Below are 20,360 nucleotides of genomic sequence, written 5' to 3'. Positions count from 1 at the left end.
TAATAATAATAATAATAATAATAATAGTGTTTACATATATATACATGTATACATGTATATATACATTTATAATAATAAACAAATTCATTTATTTACTTTTGTTTGTATGTATTTATTTATTTTATTTTATCTTATTTTATTTATGTTATTCAGTAACCGACCTACAATATAAACAGCTAAACAATATGTCTTCGTGATTTTAGTCTTTTGTGCGCATAAGCGGTTCAAATAAAATACGTATTTAACATTTTTAAATATTTATTTTATTTTTATTTTATTTTTATAAGGAAAAAAATGCTGGACAAAATGTTTTTTTTTTTTTAAATCAAATTATGTATTTATTTAGACAACATTAAAAAGTAAAAATCATATCTACAAGTATTTGTTGTATTTCAATATTTATATTTGCAAAATGGTTTCTTTTGGTAAACCATTTATTAATGGTTTATTTATTTATTTGTTTGTTTATGTTAGTGTGTGTGCGTGTGTTTGTGTGTTTTGTCTGCTTCCGTCTCGAGACTTTTATTTTGGTAATAGGAGCGGAAGTATTGCGATGTCAACAAGTTTGCTGTGTGTTTTATGAGGATATTACCGAGAGAATCTGCGCATTGATCAGACCGCAGGGGAATAAATGTCATAAATGTGAAGAAGAGGTGATTCATCGCGGTTTACAGTCATGAACGGAAGCTGTAATGCGGTGCTGGATAAAGAGGAACATGTTTTAAAGCTAGGAGAGAGCTTCGAGAAAAGAGCCAAGTCCTCCTTCCACACCATCAGATGTGAGTGAAGCCATGATCCCTGTACTGTCCCTGTGTACTGTCCCGATACTCTACTGGAACGTGCTATCGCGATATTTCACACATTAGCACACAGCATGTAAACAGATAGCTAATGCTTATTTCCCCTTTCTCTTTACGTCATCGTGCGCACTTGCATTCTTACATTACGTCACGCGCACGGATTATTACTGCAGTCAGAATGCCTATTTATTTTTTACAATTAATGTAATCTATACAGTCATGCTGTAATGCAGCTATTTTAGTTTTTTGCCTACCTGTCAGTATGACCACGCCCACCTCACCCCACCACACCCGACCCGGTCATTTTACCCCATGTCCAAAACATCAGCGACCGAGACTGTGGACTAGGAGATAACTTCATCTCTAAGTCTTTCTTTCTTTCTTTCTTTCCTTCCCATTAGCCCCTTCTTCCCATTTCTAGAGCCAATTTCTTTCTTACTTTCTTTCTTTCCCATTTCTGGAACCAGTCCCCCCCTTCTCTCTCTCTCTCTCTCTCTCTCTCTCCTTCCTTCCTTCCTTCCTTCCTTCCTTCCATCCATCCATCCATCCATCCTACCTACCTACCTACTTATTTAATTATTTCCTTCCTCCCTCCTTCCCTCCTTCCCTCCTTTGTCCCTCCCTCCCTTTCCTCTCTCCCTCTCTGCCTGCCTCCCTCCCTCTCTTCCTCCCTCCCTGTTACTCCTTTTTTTTTTGCCGTAACCCCTTCCTCTGTCTCCCTTTCTTTCGTTCTCCTCCATGGAAGAAGTGAACTCTTTCTTTCAGATGGAGTCTGTGGTGTGTATTAGTCAGAGCTTGTATTATGTGAAGAGGATCACTAATTGACTTTGTGAATAAAATAAAAAGAGAGGCTGATGAAGGGTTTTTGCCTCTTTATTTTTCTTTCCACTTCTCCTTTACTGTGGCAGATGATTTTAAGCCGGCTTCCATCGACACATCGTGTGAGGGAGAACTGCAGGTGGGAAAAGGAGACGAGGTCACCATCACGCTGCCACACATACCTGTGAGTCTCTCTTCTTATATATTATATAATCGCAATACCTGAGCTGTTACCTGCTCAGAGTTTTAGCTCAATTTACCGTTGTCGTCACAAGGGTTCAACGCCTCCCATGACCGTCTTCAAAGGCAACAAGCGTCCGTATCAGAAAGACTGCGTCCTGATCATCAACCACGACACGGGCGAGTTTGTGCTGGAGAAGCTGAGCAGCAGCATTCAGGTCAAGAAAACCAGGTGAGAGTTACTGCTGATGTAGAAATGGTTCAGTATTAGCAAGCCTCTGCTGTTGTTTGACCTTTGACTTCTGTGCTCAGAGCTGAGGGCAGCAGTAAGATCCAGGCTCGGATTGAGCAGCAGTCAGTGAGAGCCAGTCAGCCTGCCTCTCAGTTCCGAACTCCCACTAAACCCAGCGGCGGAGTGAAGACGTCCCCGAGTAAAGACAACCCGTCTCCTGAACCCCAGCTGGACGACATCAAGAGAGGTGAGAGCGCTGACCGTCTCCCAGAGACACGATCGACCTTCACACATACTTTACTGTATAGACCGAGAACACACAATCCCCTGATATCCACCACAATCATCTCTCTCTTTCTCTCTCTCTCTCTCTCTCTGCATCTTACTTTGTCTCCATCATCATCATCTCTCTCTCTCTCTCTCTTTCTCTCTCTCTCTCTCTCTCTCAGAGCTGCGGGCGGAGGTGGAAATCATTGAGCAGATGAGCAGCAGTGGCAGCAGCAGCTCCTCAGACTCAGGCAGTTGTTCAGGCAGCGGTGATGACGACAGCTCCAGCAGTGATGGAGAGCAGGAGAGCTCAAACCTCCACCTGTCCCCCAGCCGAGAGCCTCTGAGCAACGGAACAGACAAATCACAGGGTAACAACCAACTAATGAACACGCTGAGTGAGTATCTCTCTCTCTCTCTCTCTCTGTAATATACAAAGAAAATTCCTTGTTTGTTTCATGTCCTGTTGTCCTGTTTCTTTCTTTCTTTCCTCTCTCTCTCTCTCTTTCTCTCTCTCTCTCTCTCTCCTCCCCTTCTCTGCATCTTACTTTGTCTTTCCCTTTTATGTCTGTCTTTAATTCTCTCTCTCTCTTAATGTTGCTGGCTCTTTCTTTGCTCTCTTTCTATTTTTTTTGCCTTCTTTTTTCTCTCTGTCTGTCTGACATTCGGTCTGTATTTCACATTCTTTTCTTTCTTTCCTCCATCACTCTCACTTTCTTTCTTTCTTTCTTTCTTTCTTTCTTTCTTTCTTTCTTTCTTTCTTTCTTTCTTTCTTTCTTTCTCTCTCTCTCTCTCTCTCTCTCTCTCTGCATCTTACTTTCTCTTTTTGTCTGTCTTTAATTCTCTCTTTCTCAATTTTGCCATCTCTCTCTCTCTCGCTCTCTCTCTCTGTGGTGAAGTCATGTTGGTGTTTGTTCTCTCCTCAGGAAATGATCTGCAGCTGAGCGAATCAGGCAGCGACAGCGACGACGATTGACGTCTTTTTTAATCATCCCTCGCTCAAGGCTCTTCCCTTTCTTATTTTCCCTAAACGTCGTGACACGCACTTTTGTCACACCCCTTATATATATATTATTAATTCATCAGAGAAGTTTGTATTTTTTATTAGATTATTTTTATTTCTTGAAAGTATATTTTAAGGCTTGTTACGGGCAAAAGCATCGTGTGTATAAAAAAATAAAGGGAAAAAGGAAAAAAAAAGGTTTCAGTATCAACACCGGTCAATAGTTTGACCAGTTTTTGGTTGATACGAAGGCAGCAAGCGGTCAAAACGGGGCGGAGCTTTGAGTTTCCAGGTGATCAGATCACCACCAGTTTGCCTTTTCATTCTTTTAGCTCAGTGAAGTGCTTAGCATTAAATAGTCCAGTGGGTTACACACTGTATCTCGGTTGTGATGTCATGCGATCATGACACTATTTCAGTCCCTTTTTTTTGCAGTAGAAAACTACTTGAATTGCTGAAATCGCACGATTCTTCTTTTAAAAACTCTTATAAGTGAAGACACACCCGTAATGACTTTCTATGAGCGCTGTGCTCATGTTAGACGCACGTGAAGGGAAGTCGTGATGACGTCACCCGCCAGGTCTCGGGCTTTTAATCTGCAGAAAATCTGCAGTCATTGTCACTACTCGATCCGTACCGGAAACACGACTTGTACTGTGCGGAAACGCGTCCGCTTCTTTGTCTGTCATTTACACTTTATAATACTGTTGTTATAACACGGCTAATGACTAGGAATAATCTCGCGCATGCGCAGAACTAAACCGGAGTTTCCGCAGTGCAAATCGTGTTTGGAGGTACGGATCGAGAAGTGACAGAAATTTGGAAAAAAAAAAAAAAAATCGCAAGATCCTCAGAATACCATGGAGTTTGCTTGATTTGGCGTTCATTTCTGTGATCGCAAAACGACCAAATCCTGAAAGGACTGGTTATAAATATGTGATTGATTTTGCACGATCAGGCGCGATTGTACTGCTTGTTTGTTTTTTTTTTGTTTTGTTTTTTTAACTCACTTAGGTTTATCAGGTGGAAGGGAGACATATGGAGAGTTTACATATCCACTGTGTGTAAATTTTAGCTTTCATGAGTTTTCCGATGGGAAATGGTGAATAAACTGGGAATTAGTAAATAAACTGGGAGAATATAGATGCGTTTTAGATTGTGGGATAGCGAGCGAGCATGAACGAAAAATGAATAAACCGCAGTGTTGCTGCTGTAAATTAACAACAACAACAACAAAAAAGGGATATTATAACTAAGGAAAAACATTTCGAATTAATTTGACACTACTTCAGGGTTGGGGGACGTCCTACGATGTAAACAGACACGCCCCCTCTCAGGCACGCCGCCACTGATGAAGATAATGAAGGGAGATATTCACGCCGTGTGCAGTGGACTTTTAGTCGCTTCAATTCTGTATAAATACATAAAGTTAATAATAACTTGTTTTTGTTCACCACCATGCTGTGAAGTTCCACCTCTGCAGTGATTGGTCCTCGCTGTTCTTCTGCACTTATTATGTTTATCTGAGGCTGCTGAAGTCTATGAAAGGTCACAAGACAGTTGCTTCTTCTGTAAAGATGAAGGAAATGTTGTATGACTTGAACAGTGTAATTGTTAAATGAATAAATAACTAAAAAAGAGTCAAGGCCAGTATTTTGAACTATAAATGCTTTTTTTTTTGCTCTTCATGTGTTACATTAAGCTGGAATGTTATTTGTTCATGGAGCAATAAAGAGCTGTTTTCTGAAACATGGAAAGTCCCAGATGTCTTTATTCTTCATTTATAATGTCTTATAATGTGTGTAATGAGATTCTTCTGATGCAACAAACACACCTGGGATATGAAATCGGTCTTAACGAATAAAACATTTTTTAAGCATAAAAGTGGGTGTGGTCAAAACAAGACGCGCTATAACAAGAAGTCTATTTTATAGAATTAACTAAATCAAATTACTTTGAAGTAAAAAGAAAAAGGAAACAAAAAAATCCTGATTTCATTAGATTAATTTTTTTTTCCAGTTCAGCTTTTATTTTGAAATTAAAGTAAACCCTATTGAACCACGGTAGGCTTGATAGCATCGTTCATCAAGATGACTTGATATTTCGTACAGGAAGTAGTCATGTTGCATAGATTCTGCGTACTGATTTTTTGAAACCATGAGTATGACTATCACGAACCATATTTCTTTTTTTAAAAACACAATCAAACATGTTTTACTCAGAAAGACGTCTTTTCAGAACTTTTATTTTGACATCCTTTCTATTCTTGTGTCTTTACCGTTACCCGCTTCACTGCGCTATTAACGTTGGTGACACTGCCATGGCAACCACGACGTGAGTGCACGCGATGAGATGCTGGCGCTCGTGAAGCACCGGTAACGCTTCCAGGACTTCTTTTTATCTGTGGGTCTCGATAAAAGAAGGTACAGCATCATGCATTCTCTAAATGCGCATGCTCAGCAATAAAAAGCTACTTTACATTAAAGATTGTTGGTAAATTTGCTCTGTAGCGGCACTTCGGTTGGGCTGAATAACAAATCGCTTCGAGTTTGGATTTCCGGTGCACTACGTAGGGTGCGAGAGGAGTTGTTATGTTCGCGTATGTAGTGCGCTACCTAGGGAGTCTGGAGTCATTTGGGATTGGTCCCGGCTTTCGCTTACACAGACCCCGAGCTAACTATAACTAGCTTATCTAAGTACTTAAGAGCATTAATGTTAGCTTTCAAGCAGGTCATAGCACTGTGTGTTAACTTTCTGTGAAGAAGGTAAAATAAAAACAACGCGCTTTGCGTCTGAAATGTGATTATAGAACAATTCTTGATGGCTTTTAGCCAGTTTAGCTAATGTAGCTTTATATTTAATGTAGCTCTCGTTTCCTAGCTCGGGCTTAGCTCATTTTAATATGTACACGTATTCCACAGGCTGCAATGAAACAAAAAAACTTATTTAAAAAAATCATATTTAAAGTATAAGGTTTTCGAGGCATACAGCTATACTGTTATTATTTTGCATATTTTATTTATTTTAAACGCATCGCAGTATCTATTAAAATATGCAAATGAGACGGTCGAGCGTGCAGACGCTTATTTGCATATCATAAATATTCATGAGGTAAGAAATGTACAGTGGGTTTGACAAGGGATGCTGATCAGTGCAATGAGTCCATCATCATCATCATCATCATCATCTTTCTTTCTTTCTTTCTTTCTCTCTCTCTCTCTCTCTCTCTCTCTCTCTCTCTCTCTCTCTCTCTTTCTTTCTTTTCTTTCTTTCATTTTCTCTCTCTCTCTCTCTCTCTCTCTCTCTCTCTCTCTCTCTCTCTCTCTCTCTCTCATTCCTGGATTAGCCATCACTTCCACCTGCTTGCTAGTAAGCAATTAGATAAGCCTCATGGCTCCTAAAGAAGTCCTTGGCCATGTGCTGTATCTGCTATTGATCAGTGGGTATGGAATTGAGATCATGGGGGTGTGCTGTTCTAGGAAAATAATCAACAGTGTGGTGTTGTTATGTGGCCTGATGAGAAGTCGAGTTGCCCTTGACTTTTACCACCCAGGTGATTATTTTGCAATAATCAGGGTTCATTGCAGTAGGTTTGGTTAAGTCTCTGTTAGTTTTCATTATAGGAAGATGTAAGGGAAATTCAACAGCACTGTGGTAAAAAATATATGAACTTTTTTCCCCCTTTACTCCAGATATGGATGTTTTGATGTGAATGTGTATCTAGTGATACTGACAAAATGAAGCACACAAGAAATACACAATGTATAACTCTAACACAGAGCAATTCTAAATCCAGTGAAATAACCGTCCTTTATTCTCCCTTTACCCAGAGCAGCGAGATGTCCCTGTTTAAGGCTCGGGAGTGGTGGTCAGCCGTGTTGGGGGAGGGTGAGGAGTTTGACCAGGGCTGCCTTTGTGTAGGAGATGTGGACAACAGCGGAAGTGGCTACGGTGAGCGTGATGGATGAGCGTTAATCCAAATTGCTGTTCTTTTAAGTCAGTAAAAGTGAAACTTTAAAGACATTAATCACACAGTTATGAGCAGTGCACAAGACATAGATAGATAGATAGATAGATAGATAGAGAGATAGATAGATAGATAGATAGATAGATAGAGAGATAGATAGATAGATAGATAGATAGATAGATAGATAGATAGATAGATGGGGTGTGTGTATCAACCTCTACTCTATGTATTTACAGATAAGGTGGTGGTGGGCAGCTACATGGGAATGCTGCGGATTTTTGCCCCCCATGCCACCAGGCCAGCTGAGCAGAGCGGAATGGGCGCTCAGTTGCTGGAGGTCCAACTGCGGGACCCCATCATCCAGGTGGAAGTTGGCAAGTTTGTCTCGTAAGTCATTACTGGACCAGAAAGGCAACAAAGAGACGAGTGGAACAAATGTTCATGTACACCCATCAGGCATAACATTATGACCACCTGCCTAATATTGTGGTGGTCCCCCTTTCGCCCTGACCCATCCTGCACTGTGTATTCTGACACCTTTCTATCAGAACTAGCATTAACTTTTTCAGCAGTTTGAGTAGCTCGTCTGTTGGATCGGATCACACGGGCCAGCCTTCGCTCCCCACATGCATCAATGAGCCTTGGCCGTCCATCACCCTGTTGCCGGTTCACCACTGTTCCTTCCTTGGACCACTTTTGATAGATACTGACCACTGCAGACCGGGAACACCCCACAAGAGCTGCAGTTTTGGAGATGCTCTGATCCAGTGGTCTAGCCATCATAATTTGGCCCTTCGTCAAACTCCTTACGCTTGTCCATTTTTCCTGCTTCTGACACAAAGGACAAAATGTTTACCTGCTGCCTAATATATCCCACCCACTAACAGGTGCCATGATGAGGAGATCATCAGTGTTATTCACGCCACCTCTCAGTGGTCATAATGTTATGCCTGATCGGTGTATATTTGTATCACTGTGACTTTTTTCCATCATGCCTCAAACATTTAATCAGCGCTTTTAATTTAGCTCCACTGTTTGGAGGTATAGAGGAGGGAACAACGCAGAGAGGCTCAAAGGGTGTATGCTATCTTGTTGCATCTTAACAAGTTTCTTAAATCGATGATGATGTATATTATGTGATAATGTTTACCTGTCCAGTATCAGCACAGACAGAGAAGATTTTTCTTCAAACAGAAAAGGCACTCTCATTTTGCATGCATGTTCTTTGTAAAGCTTCTTGTTGCTTAAAGCTCTTCAGTGCTTCTCTCAGAAGGCTGCTTATTTTATGTGCGCTCTTTCGAAACCATTTATCTGCTTTAATCTCTCTTCATTTTGTTCCCAACGTACATGCGGTCGAGTGCAGTGAAAGCATTTGTATATTTTTTTGGCGCCGAGTTACACGCTGTGGTTTGGGGCCACATTCATTAAAGTCCCTTTCTGTTTTTTCTGTTCTCTAAACAACGTCTCGGGGTTGAAAGACATGACAGCTTCGCAGGCGAAACCGCAAATCGAGCACACTGGACAAGTTTTCAGTCTCAGCTCTCTCACACAGGGAACGTTTCTTGCGGATTTTGGATCGTGGGTGTTTGGCTCGCATCCGATGCTTATACAACCAGGATTTTTCATTCTCTGATGTCAACTCTCACACATGATGCCAAAAACGTTTGGATCAATTGACCATTTCTGTTCTGTGTCTCTAGGTGCTCAGAGCTGCTACACTTGGCAGTGCTGCATCCTAGAAAACTGTCCATCTACGCCATGTCAGGTCAGTGTCCTGTTCTGTGAAGAGGTAGGGTTCAGGTTTTTTTTTTTTTTTTTAGGCTTGGAGTCCAAATCTTTCCAGTTAGATTTAAGCTACGGTGAAATGAACAACCCTGTGGATGAAATCGAGCATGAACCTAATTGGTGTATCTATAATATCGATATAATATGATACTTTATCTTTGTAATAAAAACACACTATTGTGGTATCATGCTGTTTTATTAATTTTACATTACAATTTGCCAACAATTACATACACTGATCAGGCATAACATTATGACCACCTGCCTAATATTGTGTTGGTCCCCCTTTTGCTGCCAAAACAGCCCTGACCTGTCCAGGCATGGACTCCACTAGATCCCCGAAGGTGTGCTGTGGTATCTGGCACCAAGATGTTAGCAGCACATCCTTTAAGTCCGGTAAGTTGCAAGGTGGAGCCTCTATGAGCCTCACCTTGCAACTTACAGGGCTTAAAGGATACTTTTGATAGATACTGACCACTGCAGACCGGGAACACCTCCACAAGAGCTGCAGTTTTGGAGATGCTCTGATCCAGTCGTCTGTACGCCATCACAATTTGGCCCTTCGTCAAACTCACTCAAATCCTTACGCTTGTCCATTGTTCCTGCTTCTAACACATCAACTCTGAGGACAAAATGTTGACTTGCTGCCTAATATATCCCACCCACTAACAGGTGCCATGATGAGGAGATCTTCAGTCTTATTCACGTCACTTGTAATTGATAAATTAAATGCCTCCTTTCACCATATCAAGGATTTTTGTTTTTGATAAGCAGATTTTTATCATTAGTCTTAGATTATGTTGTGATCTGCCAAGAAGTTCCCATGAAGGGGTTGCTATAGAAACGAGCATTTGAGCATAAGCCTGTGGCAGCACGGTTTGTCAGCCCTGGGGTTGGAAATGAATCAGCTTTCTGACCAATCAGATTAAAGAATTCAACACCGCTGTGGTATTAGTATCAGAAAAGGCATCCAGTGAAACAGCCAAGCTTAATGTGCCTTTTCTTAAGGCATTCATATTGTGTTCTTCCCCTCTGCTGTTCTCAGGTACCTCTGGAAACGTGGAACACGGGGATCAATACCAGCTCCGACTGGTTTACGAGCACAACCTGCAGAGGACAGCCTGCAACATGACCTACGGCCCGTTCGGAGGGGTGACCGGTGAGCATTTAGCCAGTGAAAGACTTCATCCTTAAATGATTTCGTTCTTCTTTTCTTTTTATAAGGAGCAGAAAAATGCACACAATTTTCCCACTAGCTCCAAATGCAGTCGATCACCTGAGACTGAGATGTCTGAGACGTCTTTCCCATTACACTCTCTCATATTTAGTTGGTCACTATTCACTAAAAGTTTTATGTAGGAGGCATAAGTAACAGAGAAACACACTTATCACTGAGCACCCTAGAAACACATGCTCATGACCGGCCAATACGTAAACAATTACATACAGTAGTATTAATTATTAAAATATTAAAAACCATTTTCAGCATTAAATATAATTCATAATCATAAAGTGAACACTGTTGAGTTCAAGCAGCCTTCACTAATTGAAATTCTACATTTATTATACACTAATAAAAGTGTATAATAAATGTGTAATCACTGATAAAGTGATTTGTATTTCTCTAAAGAGAATTTATTTAACATTTTCCTCCATTTCATTTCCTTAGTGACCTGACAAACTGTTGTCAAAGAAAAACAGGAGAAGTTTTTTTGTATTGAATGTGTCCGCACCTGGATAAAAGCATGTAGTCATAAGATGACATGTGGTATAAGGTAAATGAAACACTTATTTAAATCATATTTCCGGCTGTAATAGAAACTTCTCCCCGCATCAAAGCACTCTGTAGTTGATTCATTTCCTAGAACACTGTATTCTTCCTAGTGTGTTTATAGGGACCATAAATGTATAACATTGGCGGAAGTATTTGTTCAGAAGGGCCTATTTACTGCCTGCTCCTTCAATGTCCTTATACTGGATAAAGAACAGATTATAATAACGCACCTATAAATAGAGCAATGTTTATCTCAGTGCTAAATAGGCTTACTGTAGTTCTTTCAATACCGCAATGAACCACACGGTGGCAGCAAAGTCCGTCTTTTTATCTTTCGCTGTGTTTTAATAAATGGTACACTTGAGGCTGTACTTTTGTGAAAATATGGAATAGTGGTACTGTAAATGTGGTTTTGTGTGTAAGATAGAATTGCTGAAGTAAGCACTATGCTGAATTACAGTCCAGAACCTCCTGTGGAAAACAAAATGGCCTAATTAATCATATATACGGTGATATTAATGACGTCCCCGGAGCAGGGGGTGGACCAGAAGCCGTGAAGGAGACACTAGTTCTGAAAAGAATGTACTATGTGTGCATGGTGGCCTGGTGCTGACCTAAACCCTGTCTGGTCCACTAATTACACTACTAGCCCTCATTACTCTGTGCTGAACCTTCCAAAAATCATTAACACTCACGCACACCTACTCACACTCACACAGGCGCTCTCACACATGTGCTCTCATTAGGTTTCCATATGCGCAAGAGCAGGACCGTCTTTGTTGGTGGTTCTCGTTGACCCCGTGTTGACGGGCGTGCGATCTTTTTTAAAGGCACAGTGAGACCTAATTAGTAGCGTCTGTATTTTCTTTTTACAACACATTGTGAGCCTTCATTTTCTGTGTCATAAAGCGTGGCTCTGAGCTTAGGCCATGGACCGTGCAGACTCTGAGCACCAGCACAAGGAAATCATCAGAAATGCTCCGGATAGGAGCCAAGAACGAAAAAACACTTCTCTAATGAGACTCTTCATCCTCATCACACCGCAGCCGATTGGTTTATTTTCGCTGCTGAGAAAGAGGTTTGTCAGAATAGTTGTGGTTTTGTCACTGTTGTGTCTCTCAGCAAGTCTTCTGTCCCCCCCCCCACCCCCTGTTTTTTTTTTATTTGCACAGGACATCACTTCATTTGCATCCAGTCCATGGACGGCATGCTGATGTTCTTCGAGCAGGAGAGCTACGCGTTTGGACGCTTCCTGCCTGGATTTTTACTCCCAGGGCCTCTGTGTTACTGCCCCCGAACTGACGCCTTCATCACCGTCTCTTCCTCCCGTCAGGTGGAGTGCTACAGGTCAGAGGATGATGTCGTAATGACGATATCGATATTAATACTCTCTTCAAGACTTAATTCACATTTGATCTGAAAAACATTGAAAAATACTAATTCTGATGAAAAATAAACACAATTTCTTGGTGGGTGGAAAAGTAAGTAACCCAGGACAAGAAAATCAAGTCCAGTGGACATTTTTTTCTTCTATGTTCAACAACCAGAGAAAGAAAGCTTAACTCATGCTGTCCCTATGTGGATAAACATATTGAGAGAAAATAAAAATGCGAGACACCGCAGCTTAAAATGTGACAAAACCTATGCAGGAATTTATACACCGATCAGGCATAACATTATGACCACTGCCAGGTGAAGTGAATAAGACTGAGTATCTCCTCATCATGGCACCTGTTAGTGGGTGGGATATATTAGGCAGCAAGTCAACATTTTGTCCTCAAAGTTGATGTGTTAGAAGCAGGAAAAATGGACAAGCGTAAGGATTAGAGTGAGTTTGACAAAGGGCCAAATTGTGATGGCTAGACCACTAGATCAGAGCATCTCCAAAACTGCAGCTCTTGTGGAGGTGTTCCCGGTCTGCAGTGGTCAGTATCTATCAAAAGTGGTCCAAGGAAGGAACAATGGTGATCCAGCGACAGGGTCATGGGCGGTCAAGGCTCATTGATATATGTGGGGAGCGAAGGCTGGCCCGTGTGATCCGATCCAACAGACGAGCTACTGTTGCTCAAATTGCTGAAGAAGTTAATGCTGGTTCTGATAGAAAGGTGTCAGAATACACAGTGCAGGACGGGTCAGGGCTGTTTTGGCAGCAAAAGGGGGACCAACACAATATTAGGCAGGTGGTCATAATGTTATGCCTGGTCAGTATATACTCAATTGTATTTGTGCTATGTACTTGACTATGGGTGATGGTGGTAGCTCAAGCGTTTAAGGTTCTGGGATGTTGATTAGAAGATCAGGGTTCAAGCCTAAGCACCACCAAGCTGCCACAGTTTGGCTTTTGAGCAAACCCCTCCTGCTCTTGGGGCGCTACATCATGGCTGACCCTGTGCTCTGACCCCAACCCTCCAAGAATGGGATATGTGAAGAAAGAATTTCACTGTGCAGTAGTGTATAAGTTACGAATTATGAATAAAGGCTACTTAACTTAACTAGCTAAATAACTTTCCACTTCCAAATTGTTACTACACCACCAAAGCTAACTGAAACATTGAATCATCACACATCCTCAGTAGTTGCTTGGAAGGATAGATAACAAGTTTGTTATAATATATATATATATTATCATCTAGGATTTGTGCACAGCTTACGGACTAGTTTGTAGTTTTTAGCCCCCTCTGCTGGCTGTGCTTTGCATTTTTGAAGAAGTCTAGCTAGTCTAATGTATTAAAACTTCTTTTGCCTCATGGGTGGCACTATATGGGATGGAAAATTATATAGCTACTACAGTGACTTTTTAGGGCCACTATTAAAAAACATTTAAAAGATTAAAAAAAAAAAGTAAAATATTGTTTTTATATCAAGAAAAAAATATCTGATCTCCACAAGAAAATTGTCACAATATATTGAGGAAAAAATCTCAGTTTTAATACTTCAACACACAAATATTTCTCAAAATGTGTGTATATATATATATATATATATATATATATATATATATATATATATATATATATATATATATATATATATATATATATATATATATATATTTATTTATATATTTATTTATTTATATATATATTTATATATTTATTTATTTATTTTTCTTAATTTTGACCTTTATTCTCTTTAAATTTCACCTTTATTCTCAAATTCTTGAATTTTTATTTTCTAAAAGGCCCTTAAAGGCTGTTCCACATGAGCGACTCCAGTGCACTAAATCCTTACTGAAAATTGTAAAATTGGTCACAATCCCTTCACTTAATTTTTGTTGATGAAACCTTTTTTTTTTTTTTAACAAGAGTGGGTGTGACACCAAAGAACTTGGCCATGGTTCAAAAGGTCAAGGGTTCAGTTGTAGCTGATTTCTCCCAGTGCCATTAGCAAGGCACTTTACCCCAAAGTTGCCCCGGGGGACCTGTCCCTGCAATTAGCAATAAGTCACTCAGGGCAAAAAATGTCACTTAAACGAACTACCTCCGCTTTGAATGTAGTCCAAGGTCTTGTTGCACTATTCTGTCGTTTTCTTTGGCGTGTTTGACAGAAAGGGGCGGTGTGGGTAAGCACGTGTATGGGCCAGCTAAAATTTGCCTTCACCTTCATATACAAACTTATATATGAGCAGAGAAGGACATTCTTATTCTCACTTGTCATTCTTCTGACCACATCCGCCGTCTCTGGCATGTGGGGGAATAGGGACAGGGGGAATTGTGGGTAGAAATAGTAAAAAATAGTAGCCATTGGACGGCGCAGCTGGTCGAGTAGGCGTTACGTGGCTCTGTTGCTGTTTCCACAGCTGAGTCCAGTTAGCGGCAAGCCGAGGGCCGTTTCTCACGTCCTAATGAAATTTCCACTTGCAGATCGCCACCATTTCGTATTCCATACAGTTTAAGTATTTGGAGGTTTAAGAATGCAGGAAATGCATTCAGACAGATTCTACTGAAACGATAGCATGGTATTTATCCATCAGACTGTATATAACCACATATAATGAAGGGGAGCAGTTTTTCGAGGTTTGAGGTTGCAGTGAAGGTGGAGGTTTGCCTAAAATGCTGATTCGTGGAATGAAAATCGTGGGTGATTGTTTAAAAAAAAAAGGTCTTGATGGCAGTAGCGGTAAAGGCATTGCCCTCCACCGGACTCTCGCTATGTGACGGTGTGAATTTCAGGCCGCCCAGGTTTTCGTTTATTCAGCCGGTTCAGTCGTTTTCCTCCATGTCGGGAGGATTCCGAGGAAGGAGTCTGATATATGTGCTTTTCCTGCCAGGTCCGAGGGGGATCTTCTTTCATATAAATGACTTTTGTTGTTTCCTCTGGCGAGATTTCTTGTGTGTTGGAAGATGAGTGAATACAAGACACATGCGCGCACACACACACACACTGTTTTTCAGCATTTCCAATCTGGGATCTCTCTCTGTGTGTGTGTGTGTGTGTGTCTTCACTCATCTTCCATCATCTTGATTTAAAGTTGCTGTTTGGAATTATACATTCAGCTCTAGAATTATTTCCACTCTTATAGAAAATAGGTCTCAAATGTATACACTGACCAGGCATAACATTATGACCACCTGTGTAATATTGTGCCGGTCCCCCTTTTGCTTCCAAAACAGCCTTGACCCATCATGCACTGTGTATTCTGACACCTTTCTGTCAGAACCAGCATTAACTTCAGCGCCTCGTCTGTTGGATCGGATCACACTGGCCAGCCTTCGCTCCCCATGTCCATCAATGAGCCTTGGCCGCTCATGACCCTGTCGCCGGTTCACCACTTTTCCTTCTTTGGACCACTTTTGATAGATACTGACCAGTGGTCTAGCCATCACAATTTGACCCTTCGTCAAACTCGCTCAAATCCTTACGCTTGTCCATTTTTCCTGCTTCTAACACATCAACTATGAGGACAAAATGTTCACTTGCTGCCTAATATATCCCACCCACTAACAGGTGCCATGATGAGGAGGATCATTAGTGTTATTCACTTCACCTGGCACTGGTCATAATGTTATGCCTCATCGGTGTATATTAAAGAAACATTAAATGACACTTTTACACTACATTTTATTCCACTGTCTTCTTTTAAGCAGTAAATATGAGGTCAGACATACAGTATGTACTGTGTAAGGGAAAGCCAAAGCACATAAGAGAAATGCTCAGAAGAGGGAACGGATATAAAACTGTACAAGCAGTTAAAAATATCCATAATCGTCTAGAACAGCGGAAATTTTCTAGGAGATTACGAAGATTGAGTATTATGCTCACGGAGCTTAGCAACTAACACGTTGGTGTCCATAACCAAAAAATAAACCCTTTCTGAAAACATTTAAAAAATACAGCACTTGAAAATAATATTAAAGAGAGAGAGAGAGAGCACACTTTCAATTTCTTCATCGTCTCGTAATGTACCCATCATCTTGAAATGATTTTGGCGGGCCAAATCCTGTCTTATTTCCATCTTATTCAGCCACCCACTCACACATGTACATACTCACACACACACACACACACACAGGTGTGCTTCACATACCCCTCACACGTGCACATGCTCAAGTTGCCACAAACTCTCATACACACGTGTGCGTAGGTGAGCATTCCCCGGGTGAGCTGTGTGTGTCCGCGCTCTCACTTCATGTGCATGAGACGGAATAATCAACCCCACCACTGTTTCTTATCCTTGGCTGTTATAGAACAGATGCTTTTTCTTTTTCTACGCTGACGGTCAAGCATTTGGCTGCAGCAGTTTCCTCTATTCATAGCATCTTATGAGTTCGGAAACTAACCAGTTCTTTAAACAGGAAGTTCTTTGAAATAAAAGCGACAGTGACCATTTAAATTTCCAGTGAGTTTTCATGACTTCATACCTGTTATTGTATTAATATTGATTTATGCTGTGTGGGTTTATTAATGCCACAATGCTGTTTTGCTCTGTTCTGGATAAAAGGTATGAGACGCTAGCGGTCGCTACGGATGCTGACATCAGACAGAACTCGGAACAGCAAAGCAAGAGCTCTGGGAAGAGGCTTACGGTTAGTCTGTTTGTGCAATGAGGGGAAAAAAGAGAGCAATTGTTTATAGCTGCTGTAACGTATAATGTGTTTTACTTTGAATTGAACTATAAACAGATAAAAGTATGAGAATTAGTTTATAGGAAAAATGGTATAAAAGGAATGAAACACTTTGAGGGTTATATCTCTTCATTTCGGACTGCATCACACCATCTCAAAGGTTTTCCTATAACCGCACACCATTAAACGCTTTATTCCTTACATGATTATCATAACCATATTCACCCTGCCATAATGAACCAAAAAATACAAACACACATGGAATCATGTATTAATAAATAAAATGACATAAAGTAAGAGCGAGTTAGAGGCTAGAGATGTTTAATGAAGTGAAGGGAGGGATTTGGACATAGAGTCTTCTGTATTGAATTACATTAAAGTGTCCACAACAACAGTTTACTTCAATAGAGTGGAATTGAATAGGTCATTGTATGCTTGTGTATAATGTTTGTGCATGTGTGAGCTGTTTTGTAAGCCATCTCTTTGTGTGTGTGTTTGTGTATTTCAGGCTGAGTGGACACTAGTGTTAGGAGAGCAGGCGCTGGATATCTACGTCCCCGCCGTCTCTCCCTCAGTCTCCTCCATCTTCATACTTGGGGAAAGGAACCTGTTCTGCCTCCGGGACAATGGCCAAATCCGCTTCATGAAGAAACTCGAGTACAACCCCAGCTGCTTCCTTCCCTATGCCTCAGGTAACAGGACGATCCAGTCCATCCGTGCCAGCTTTCCCCACCGTTAACGTCAATCCCCATCACTTTGGCCTCTCCGTTCGAAATCAGACCGAAAAAGTTTCCCAGCGACTGCCAAAGACTGAATGTTCTGGAAAACAAATCTGGCTATTTTAAAAATATACTTTTGTCACACCGTAGACTTTGGCTCTGTTTCATGGCAAGCCGCTGCTACATTTGCTACTCACTGAGCCAGTTATTCTTAACTGTTCCTTAGGAGGAAATCTACTGCACTCAGTACTTATTGCTTGTGACAGCACGGTCAGCAAAGTCCCCATGTAAAGCCGTGAGCTTCCTAATGGGCCAGGATGACTTTATTTGTGCAACATCTCGGGTTTATCAGATAAAACATGCAGATTCCTGTGTGTGTTGGGTTTGGGACCGAGACGGCGCCGAAGACAGACCTGCTCTGTGTCCCTGCGTCGGACTGCGAAAGCGTAAATATCAGAGGAAGGACTCCAGTTTCATCCATCGCTCATGTTTAACACTTTTAGACAACCAAGTGGGGTAAAAATCCCAAACACAGATACACAGATATCTTTATTCTAAGCTAGAGATCATGTTGGGATTAGTTCGTATAACAAATTTGTAAAGCGTAATCTCTGCTCATACACATTCATGAGCTCACAGGCACCTATGATTGGCTCGTACCCCATGATTGACAGCAGAGAGAGAGAGAGTATGCCATCACACCTACTCGGAAAGCGAGGGCAATTTTGCTGCATGGCCAATTAAAACTCTGGCAACCATTTCTACGCTGCAGAGGTGTTTAAGAAACGCTTCCAAATAATTACAACAAAGCTGCTTTCCAGAAATCCAGCTGTAGATTTTGTTCCTTTAGTACTGAACAAGCCAGAGGTGACGGCAGCGAGGGAAAAACTCCCAGAGCAACGAGAAACCAGACTCAAAAGGGTGAAGGTTCTCGGATACAGAAGTTCTTGGGTACAAATCCGTTCTCATTAGAGAAGGGTTCGGATTGTAGGTAGCAGCATGCAGAGGGAGAGTGGGCCGTAACTCAGCTCTGGCAGGTCTGACAGGATGAATGGATGAATGAGCCTGGTGTGGAAAATCATTTCCTGCCTTTGTAATATAGCACCGTTGTTTTATATAAAAGTTCCAAGCCATTTGAATTGTCATTGTTTTGGCTGGAGCACTAGTGCTTTAGAAAATTGAACAGGCTTCCCCTTGGCTATGATTAAAATAAAATCACTTACCTTTTTTCTGCCCCCCCCCCTTTACCCCCCTCTCTGGTTTTCTTTTTATTCTCTGAAACCCATTTTTCTCTTAATCCCTCATCCATTATCAGGGCCAGAGTTTCCCAAAATGATTTAATCTCTTAAGATTTTTTTTTTGGAAAACTAAAGCCAGTTTATCACTGCGATTACTTTGTCCTCTTTGTTTGGAATAGAGTAAACCGATTGAGGTTTTAATGTGAATGAAATTCCCTATGCAAGTCATGTTTTCCTCAACCAGAGCTGTTCCTTCATTAATTACACTTGGAGGTTTTGTTGGGATCGAAACGCACGATCGAAATGTTGAACGTTCTAGAACAGGCAATGTTGGATTGGATTGCATTGAAACAGAGATTTTTATACAGACTATCCAGGTTAGGATTGATATAAAAGTTCGTCCGGAATGAATTTGTTTGCGTCCGCGAAAATCTTTGCATGTAAACGAAAGCAAAGAGCTACTGAGTGTAAAAAGTTTGTGATGACAGGGTTTGGGCCTACAAACAGAAAAGCAAGCGTGGACAGCGTGTGTATACGAGTGAGTGAAAAGTGTAAGAGAGGGTGACAGAGAGGCCTAAATATCCGTCGTAGGCATCGTTCTTAATCCCAGGGCTTTTTGGGAAAGTGAGAAACAGATGAGCATAGGTTGTTTTGAAGTGGCTTTCTGGGTTAGAGCAGGACCCTGTCATTAACCTGACCTCCCTGACATTCCACTCCCTGTGCGGCCTCTCTCCCTCTGTCTCCCTCTCTCTCACACACACAACGTACCTCTGCACTTCTGTCCTGTCCTGGCATGGCACTGACCATCTCCCTCTGTCCACAGTTTCCGAGGGTACAACCAACGTCCTGCTGGCTAACCACAACAACATGCTGCTTGTGTATCAGGACACGACGCTGAAGTGGGCAGCTCAGCTCGCCTGCGTGCCCGTGGCCGTACGCGTCGCAAATTTCCCGTAAGTGTTCCCCGCTTCCTCCCGGGTGAGGTCACAGTTTAGTTTTATATCCCATTTCATCTGGGGACTAAATGGAAAAGTACAACTGTCACATGTTATTATTTATTTTGAGGCTTATGCCGAGGTTGGCTTATGCTCTCTGCAGTGCCAGGATTACATTCTGTGCCTTTATTTTAAACCAGAACCTTTGCTGAATGTGTGCTGTACATGTTCACGTTCACCGCTCTCATCTCTTCCCCGAAATAGAAGATCTAATAGAAGAGAGGGTCTACTGAAATGTGAAATGAAAATTATTGAACAGAAATGAAAAACAAAACCGAAGCAAAATGTAAACGCCGAAAACATGGAGGAGACTGAGGGAGTATTTATGATCATTTTTATTCATTTTATTTATCCAATCATCATAAAATCTTAGGCTAATCCTGAAAATATAACAATGCAACGTGCTAATTGGGCAGAAACCCTCCATTAACAGAAGAAGTTCAGTCCAGACCTGATGCACTGGTTTGAGTCCAAATCATGGTTTAAGAACTTTCCTCATTTCGCTGTGAGGAAATA

The 20,360-nt window shown here is 41.2% G+C and overlaps 2 protein-coding genes across 7 annotated transcripts in view; both read left to right on the top strand.

Annotated features, from left to right (window-relative positions):
• Window positions 1–522: 522 nt before the first annotated feature.
• eaf1 (ELL associated factor 1) lies at window positions 523–5,050 on the top strand. Its single transcript, XM_058419054.1, has 6 exons — window positions 523–779; window positions 1,709–1,803; window positions 1,895–2,031; window positions 2,112–2,278; window positions 2,481–2,696; window positions 3,225–5,050. The coding sequence occupies exons 1-6, from the start codon at window positions 677–679 to the stop codon at window positions 3,272–3,274; spliced, it is 768 nt and encodes a 255-aa protein (XP_058275037.1). The 5' UTR covers window positions 523–676; the 3' UTR covers window positions 3,275–5,050.
• A 545-nt stretch (window positions 5,051–5,595) lies between these two features.
• bbs9 (Bardet-Biedl syndrome 9) overlaps window positions 5,596–20,360 on the top strand; it is a 110,125-nt gene continuing 95,360 nt past the window's right edge. For 5 of the 6 annotated variants that reach the window (XM_058418108.1, XM_058418106.1, XM_058418109.1 and 2 more), the window contains exons 1-9: window positions 5,596–5,724; window positions 7,132–7,252; window positions 7,505–7,655; window positions 8,969–9,033; window positions 10,099–10,212; window positions 12,000–12,174; window positions 16,769–16,853; window positions 17,401–17,584; window positions 19,673–19,802. In XM_058418108.1, coding sequence (XP_058274091.1) covers window positions 7,141–7,252; window positions 7,505–7,655; window positions 8,969–9,033; window positions 10,099–10,212; window positions 12,000–12,174; window positions 16,769–16,853; window positions 17,401–17,584; window positions 19,673–19,802 — 1,016 coding nt within the window. In that variant the 5' untranslated portion in view covers window positions 5,596–5,724; window positions 7,132–7,140. Of the gene's footprint in view, window positions 5,725–5,973; window positions 6,067–7,131; window positions 7,253–7,504; window positions 7,656–8,968; window positions 9,034–10,098; window positions 10,213–11,999; window positions 12,175–16,768; window positions 16,854–17,400; window positions 17,585–19,672; window positions 19,803–20,360 lie in introns of those variants that run through there. The other variant, XM_058418107.1, reaches the window with a different exon arrangement.

This window comes from Hemibagrus wyckioides, linkage group LG20 (genome assembly GCF_019097595.1).
Source record: "Hemibagrus wyckioides isolate EC202008001 linkage group LG20, SWU_Hwy_1.0, whole genome shotgun sequence".
NCBI lineage: Eukaryota > Metazoa > Chordata > Actinopteri > Siluriformes > Bagridae > Hemibagrus > Hemibagrus wyckioides.
Note: the sequence above shows the minus strand (reverse complement) of the source record. Positions and strands in the feature narration are given on the sequence as shown.

What these genes read in the sequence shown, in the direction of transcription:
- eaf1 (XM_058419054.1), top strand. Translation starts at nt 677, where the DNA reads ATGAACGGAAGCTGTAATGCGGTGCTGGATAAAGAGGAACATGTTTTA. An exon ending in TCACGCTGCCACACATACCT is followed by an intron (nt 1,804 to 1,894) that starts GTGAGTCTCTCT and finishes TGTCGTCACAAG; the next exon opens with GGTTCAACGCCTCCCATGAC. An exon ending in GCTGGACGACATCAAGAGAG is followed by an intron (nt 2,279 to 2,480) that starts GTGAGAGCGCTG and finishes TCTCTCTCTCAG; the next exon opens with AGCTGCGGGCGGAGGTGGAA.